The sequence below is a fragment of the Etheostoma spectabile genome, chromosome 8 (genome assembly GCF_008692095.1).
Source record: "Etheostoma spectabile isolate EspeVRDwgs_2016 chromosome 8, UIUC_Espe_1.0, whole genome shotgun sequence".
Lineage (NCBI taxonomy): Eukaryota > Metazoa > Chordata > Actinopteri > Perciformes > Percidae > Etheostoma > Etheostoma spectabile.
The window spans coordinates 4284848-4292120 of NC_045740.1; the positions used below are offsets into that span (position 1 = coordinate 4284848).

General features: G+C 40.4%; 1 protein-coding gene and 1 long non-coding RNA gene across 5 annotated transcripts in view; one reads left to right on the plus strand and one right to left on the minus strand.

Moving 5' to 3' along the window:
• Nucleotides 1-1239: 1239 nt before the first annotated feature.
• LOC116694762 (uncharacterized) lies at nucleotides 1240-5091 on the minus strand. Its single transcript, XR_004333265.1, has 3 exons — nucleotides 5005-5091; nucleotides 2320-2394; nucleotides 1240-1966 (listed from the first exon to the last, which is right to left on the minus strand). It is a non-coding gene; the product is annotated as an uncharacterized LOC116694762 (long non-coding RNA).
• tasor2 (transcription activation suppressor family member 2) overlaps nucleotides 3537-7273 on the plus strand; it is a 24578-nt gene continuing 20841 nt past the window's right edge. For 2 of the 4 annotated variants that reach the window (XM_032524631.1, XM_032524633.1), the window contains exons 1-6: nucleotides 3537-3962; nucleotides 4264-4412; nucleotides 4501-4596; nucleotides 4692-4764; nucleotides 6869-6960; nucleotides 7069-7206. In XM_032524631.1, the coding sequence (XP_032380522.1) occupies nucleotides 3926-3962; nucleotides 4264-4412; nucleotides 4501-4596; nucleotides 4692-4764; nucleotides 6869-6960; nucleotides 7069-7206 (585 nt within the window). In that variant the 5' untranslated portion in view covers nucleotides 3537-3925. The remainder of the gene's footprint in view (nucleotides 3963-4263; nucleotides 4413-4500; nucleotides 4597-4691; nucleotides 4765-6868; nucleotides 6961-7068; nucleotides 7207-7273) is intronic. The other 2 variants (XM_032524632.1, XM_032524634.1) reach the window with 2 other exon arrangements.

Consider the following 7273-nt stretch of genomic DNA (forward strand, 5'->3'; position numbering starts at 1 on the left):
AATGATGCAGAAAAACTAGTCCATGCATGTGTTACTTCTAGGCTGGATTACTCCAATTCTTTATTATCAGGCTGCTCGAAAAGGTCCATCAAGACTCTTCAGCTGATCCAGAATACTGCAGCATGTGTTCTGACAGGAACCGAACAGGAATAGAGATCCCATCTCTCCTGTTTTAGCTTCTCTGCATTGGCTTCCTGTAAAATCCAGAATAGAATTTCAAATCCTTCTTCTCACCTACAAAGCTCTTCATGGTCCGGCACCATCTTATCTTAAAGAGCTCATAGTACCTTACAACCCCACCAGAGCACTACGCTCCCAGAATGCAGGGTTACTTGTGGTTCCTAGAGTCTCTAAAAGTAGAACGTGAGCCAGAGCGTTCAGCTATCAGGCTCCTCTCCTGTGGAACCAGGTTCCAGTTTGGGTTCAGGAGGCAAACACCTTCCCCACATTTAAGAGTAGGCTTAAGATAGAGGAGAGTCCTGAGCCAGCCCTTAGATATGCTGCTTTAGGCCTACACTGCTGGGGGACTTTCCATGATGCACTGACACCTCTCTCTCCCTCCTTCTCTTTAATTGTATGCAACCTCATCCCATTAATGTTCCCGCTAAACACCCTCTTCTACAATTCTCCATGTCTCTATCTCTCTCTCTCTCTCTGTCTGTCTCTTAATCTCACCCCCAACCGGTCGAGGCAGATGACCGCCCACCCTGAGCCATGGTTCTGCTCGAGGTTTCTGCTTCTTAAGTTAAGTTTAAGTTTTTCCTTGCCTCTGTCGCCCAGTGCTTGCTCTTGGTGGGAATTGTTGGGTTTCCGTAAATAACATCACAGACCATTTAGACCTGCTCTTTTGTGAAAAGCTCAATGAGATAATTGTTGTGATTTAGCGCTATATAAATATAATTGAATTGAAAGGAATTCAATTAAACTTTTGCCGTATTTGGTCGGCAAAACTCTGAATACATTTTCCTTTTTTAATAATGACTTCATTGCTTAACTCCAAGTCTTCCAGAGTTGCGGCCAAAGCGGAAAGACTGCTCTTTGCCAGCAGCAGAAGCCATTTTCTTTGTTTTCAACTAGCAGGGAATTCACGCAGTACCGCCACAACTCTGCCATCATTACGTTAAGCCCGCCCACCGACTGTATACACGATGTGATTGGCCTGACCAGAATTTGTTTTTTCCAGCTCGCATGCCAACGGAGAGTTGCTAGATTGACCCTGACATTTGCTGCCACTAGGCTGCGTCTAGATTTCTAGACTAGAGGAGCAGTGTAGTGTGAGAGAACTTGGGGAGGTTGAAGACAAGTCGAGCTGCTGCGTTCTGAATGAGCTGCAGGGGCCGGGTGGCACATCCAGGCATGCCAACCAGGAGGGAGTTGCAGTAGTCTAGATGTGAGATGACTAAAACCTAATTCAGAACCTTAGCCGCCTTCTGCGTTAGAAGTGGACATATCCTTCTGATGTTATGCGGCATGTATCTACACGATTGGGTAGTTGCAGCAATGTTGGCAGTGAAAGAGAGTTGGTTGTCACACCCAGGTTTCTAGCAGTCTGGGTGGGGACTACCACAGAGTTGTCAATTGTTATAGTCAGGTCTTGGGTAGGAGAGCCCTTTCCTAAAAGGAAAAGGAGCTCCGTCTTGTCAAGGTTGAGTTTCAGATGGTGTGTAGACATCCAGGAAGAAATGTCAGTCAGACAGGCCGAGATACGTGCTGCTACTTGAGTTTCAGACTCCGGAAAGGAGAGAATTAGTTGGGTGTCATCTGCGTAGGTGTGATGAGAAAAGCCGTGCAACATGAGAGAGTTGCTGTACAGAGAAAAGAGGAGATAGCCCAATACTGATCCCTGAGGAACCCCAGTTTTGCGTGGGCAAGGTTCTGAGGTAGATCCTCTCCAACTTACCCTGTAGGTTCGGTCTGTCAGGTAAGATGTGAGCAAAGAGAGCGCAGAGCCTGAGCCCCCCAGATCCTGGAGTGTCAAAATAAGGATCACATGTCACATGAATAATTATAAAAGTAATGGTCACAAATTAAAAAAAAAAAATAACAGTACTTAACTGAACAGCAATATGCACCTGTTGTATGTTCATGCAGGCTGATAATAATAGGATAAAACACATAGATATAGAATGGTAAAACCACTGCTGAGTGAACAGAAAGGGAAGCAGGATTAATAAATCCTGGCTGTTAGCCTACTGGTCGGGACCAGGCTAGCTGTACAGAATAAATCTTCATGGTAACTTGGTTTCCTCTGCTTTTGTGAAACCAAGTCAAGGCTAACTTAAACCAGGTTAACTAGGAAATCCCAGCTTAATCCCTTACCTTGTGTTTGTGAAATAGCCCTCAGGTTAGGTAACTGGTCTTCAATCCAAATTCTGTCAGAAGAAGTACTGGGGGCTATAGGACAAAAGTAGAATGAAGAAATCCCGGATCACTGAAAAAGTGCAGCTTGATTAAGTTTGATCCGCTCATCAAATGTTGCACGTTTGCCGAGCCAAGATGAGAAGGTGAAGCTATGTCAAGCCAGGTGTAGATCGCAGGGATAAGTGCACGTTCACGGCTTTCTGAAGTCGACCACAATGACAATCACAGATTTACTGATGCAAAAATGGAGAAGACGCGTGTGGCATATTTGTCACCCGCTGAGCAGCAGTTTCTAATGGAAACACACGAGGAGGTGATGCATACAATATGCATAAAGGGAAATGCGGCTGTTGTTGTCAAACAGAGAGAAAAAGCATGGCAGACAATAGCGGACCGACTGAATGCGTAAGGATATAAAAATATCTTCTTACTAGCCACTCCACATTTTTACATTTTCTGTTTTACAACTGCTAGGTCTGTACAGTAACCCTTATGACAGCAATAGTGACAATTAATGCATGTTTATAAAAATAAAGCAGAGCACATTCAGAAGACAGTGGTAAATGTTACGCTACACACTTTTATTTCAGATCAGAGCAACGACTGATTTAACACACAAGACTCCAGGATTAATCTTAGCCTGGCTAGCCTGCTAACTACAAAGAATATGTAGCTATATCCATGGTTACTTGCTGTGTTTAATTCAACCAGCTTTTGTGCAACCAAGTTATGGCCATATTCATCCAGGATAACTTGAATATCCGGGATGAATCCCTTATCCTAGTTTTCTGCAATAGCCCCCAGGTTTCTTCTTATCACAAAAACAAAAAACTTCATGTTAAATTACCAGCACAAACAATGTCTGAAGGTTAAGTAATTTGACGTTGAGAAATGTGACGTTGCAACGGCTGTAAGTAGGGTTAACCCTGATCCCAACTTTCCCCACAATCTCTATTACACTAAAGACTAATAGATAAGAATCAACATTATAACCTTCATCTGTAGCTGTATCACGTTAAGGGTAAAAACAGGTTTTTCAATGGGCTCCCGTTAACAGTTAGCGTTAATGTTAGTAATCGTTAATTTTTTACGGTTAAGAGAAAAACAAACACAGGAAAAGTGAGTCGCAGGCGCAGTCAGACTAGCTTCAACAACTGCCTCACCACCAGTTCGGTGTAGACTTTCAAGATGGATGCTTTCAACTCGATAGGTTTCTCTTTCTTTTTCGAAACGGACTACATATGTAGACCAACCAGGCATGAATACTAAGGATCTTTAATTGTGAAATGGCTTTAATACCCGTAAAACGATAAAAGTGGATTTTTGTTGTTTCTACGTGTTCGGACGGCCGCTAATTTTGCAACTTCCTGGTTGTCGCATTGTTAATATCGCTGTTGAAACTGCGGCGAAAGCTCAAGTTAACGCTACTGTTGAATGTTTGCTGGATACAGGACACATGGGACTGACGTTAACGTTTACAATTCTGCTGTAATGTTTAAAACCAGAGACAACAGTTTTCAACGAAGACCAAAGGGAAAACGAGAGATTCCATAAGTGTTCAGCGATGGAAAGTGGAAATGGTGGTGCCTCGAGGAAAGGTGGTGAGCTTTTTTTCTACTCCTGTAACTTTCACTTTAGGATTGAGAAGAAACGTGGAACGGATATTTACTTCCCCATAACTATAGCTGAGAATTAACGTTAACGTTAGGGGTACTGCTGCTGTATGATTATACGAAAAAGGACGCGTAGATATGGTGTCATGTCTCACATTACAAGAAGTCCCAGTCTTGTGAAATATCCGGAAACTTAGTTTTCTTGTAGTAAAGAAAAAACGCGATTTGTTGTAATTTTAGATTATGACAATTATATTATTCTCATGTTTGTAATTTTGTCCACTTCCAGGTGTTTTAGTAACTGTCTCAGAAAGTTCCGGCATCTTTCAAAACAATATTTTGGCTCCACTTAAAAGTGCGTACTTGTATGAGGAGTCAAAGCAGTCTTTCAGGTATAAATCCGCTGTTTTGCTAAATAATCCAGCACTGGAAGAAAAGGTCAGTCCAAAATTTTAATCTGTTAACATTTACTAAATATTTTTAATAAATAGCTGCTCATGTCATTAACATACTTCTTTTATATCAGTATTGTGCTTTCAGAGCAAAGAGAAGAGAAGTAGGATATTCAGAGGAGGATCTGAAAGAATCCTATGGGTTTTTGCTGTTTGATGATGTCAACAAGGTAAAACGCTTGAAACACCAGCAGACCTGAGAAAAAAAAACATGATCCAACAAATCTTCAGATTTCGCTGTATCGATTTTTGTCTTTGTTTAAAGGCAAATGCCCTTGGAGAAACTGGTGTACTCACTGGAAACAGTACATGCACAACTCTTGGAGATCCCTCTAAAGGTAACTTATGATGATTTATTCCCCCCTTCTCCTACTGCCGTTATGTCAACCAGTAGTGAAATCACAGTGACATTCAGCAGCTCAGCCACAAGCGAACAAGAGGTCCTATTACTATGCACTGAACTCTGAGTTTAGATTTGTACACAGCACAATTTCTGTAACATAACATAGATCTAATTACTGGCTACTTGGTTAAAATGCAAAAAAAACATTTTAAAGTATTTAACCCCAAGTTATTACCTTGATGGCCATATTCAGAAGAACAAAGTATCTGTAGTGTGCAGGAGATCAAGCTAAGGAATGATCCGTGTTGGGTTTTTGCTCCCCTAGTTTTGAAAGTGAAAGCAAGTTGTATAGCTGCATACATTTATTGTGCACAAGTGAAAGTGGAAGATTTTCTGTTCTGAAACAGAAACTATAAGTTGGTGCACAACAGTTCGGGATATGAATTGTGTCAAAGGCAGAAAGACAATTAATTTTAGCTTGTAATTAAATTGAAGTTTATTTATAGTGTTTGATTATAACAAAGTTTTACAGATAGAGTAAGTCTAGACCACACAATAATTTACAGAAACCCAACAATTCCCCTCAAGAGCAAGCGTTTGGTGCGACAGAGTTGAGAAAAAAACCCTTTGTTTTAACAGGAAGAAACCTCGGACAGAACGTGACTTTTAGTGGGTGGACATCTGATACTGCCATTTATTGTCAAGTTTCACTGTTCATTTAAACATGGATCTCATTTGACTGTAACATGTATACCTGTAATATGTTTTATTTTTAAATATTACTTATCATTTGTAATGTTTCCTCTAAAATATTTTGTCTGTTATCCCTCCACCCACAATGCTTTGATAATTGAGGAAGTAGTCAGGTATACACATTGGTCAATGTGTCCTTGTTTTTTTTTGTAGACTATGGTATGAAGCCACATCAGAGTGGCACATGAAAAATGGCATTTCAACAGATGTCTTCAAATACACATTTATTCTTAATATTGACTTGCTTTTTTAATGGCTGAAAGTGATCTTTGGAAAGGTTATACAGTTTGTACTTTTTCTAAAATGCCATTACTCCCTTCACTTTGTCAGTTGCATTGCTACAGGGGGAGTGTAAAAGACACACCAAACCTACCAAACAGGTTTTTGGCTCTTTGTTTAGCCTCCTACGTTCAGATATTGTGCAACCTGTGAGAATTTACCTGAATGTTGCTCTTGTCAAGTGTCTTAACCATCCCCATTCATATTTCAATGCATTGTAATTATTTAATTATACTTAATTTTTATATTGTAATAGCATGAGGTCTAATGTCCTGTTACATTATGTATTTGTAAGACATAAATAGGCCTATACGTGTGGCCTTTAGTGAGGAAGTGGAAACGTCCACACCTTATTCTTCAGCCTGCTGATGTCAGTCTCCTATCAATTCTTTTTTTTTAATTTATATTCTCACATAGATACATCAGAAGTAGTGGAGTTAACTATTAAAATCCTAGTATTTGGTGGCCATTAAGGCCCTGATAACTTGGCCGTCTGCCTAACTTGAACCAACGGCCAGTGTGTGCCCCCGACGTAAGGCAACGCCAAAGTCAGACTATTTCTTGGTGTCTGCTTGGTGTGTCAGGGCCTTTAGGTATACTTTCTGCTGCTCTCCTTGTGAAATTATTAAAGTTTGTTGATTTGCCCTGTGGAAACTAAGAATTAACTTCTTGATTTACGGGTGAAAGCCCAAATCTAGGTAAAAGAAATTGCCTAAAGTATCTTTAGTGTTTACCCCATAAAGAAACTTATGTATTATGGCTTATAAATAACTGGATAGAGAACATAATCTAACATTGTTTAGAATTCATGTTCAGCTGCAGTGTGTGTGTGGTGAGGTCATTTAGATTGTTAAACGTGTGGTGTGTCCTTGACAGCTGTTACACAATCATCTTTCAAGGTGCAGCCTCGCTGCTGTAGAAGTGCCAAGTGTTGTGAAAGACACATTAAAGTTCCAAGTTAATTGTATTGGTTTATTATGTCCTCAAATGTTGATGTTGAAAAGTAACCCTCCCTGTATTTATTTTTGACTAGACACATTAATTGAAAGTTTTCCTTGTTTGCTTAGGTGTTTATATATCTATGTACTCTGACTGTTTGGATCTCAATCGCTGGTATCATGGGAAATCTGGATACATTGCCATCATCAGGCTGACAAAGGTATTGAAAGAAAGAAATTGTGAAATATTTCTAAGGTATGCAGTCATTGTGTTTTTGTTCCTAGAAAACCTTTTGAGCAACATCTTTGTCCTTTCTTGTTACCAACAGGGTAGAGTTAAAAAGGTTTTAGAGAACTACACCCAGAACCTCACTGCGCCCACTGTGGGGTTTGACTGTCATGTGTCAGAACAGTTGCCTTCAGTATCTGCCAAAACAAGCTCCTTTCTTGCCTTCGAGAGAACCCAGGTAAGAAGAGGCATGTGACTGTCTGGTGATGAAAATCATACAGCACAGCTTTTCCCATTCTCCATCC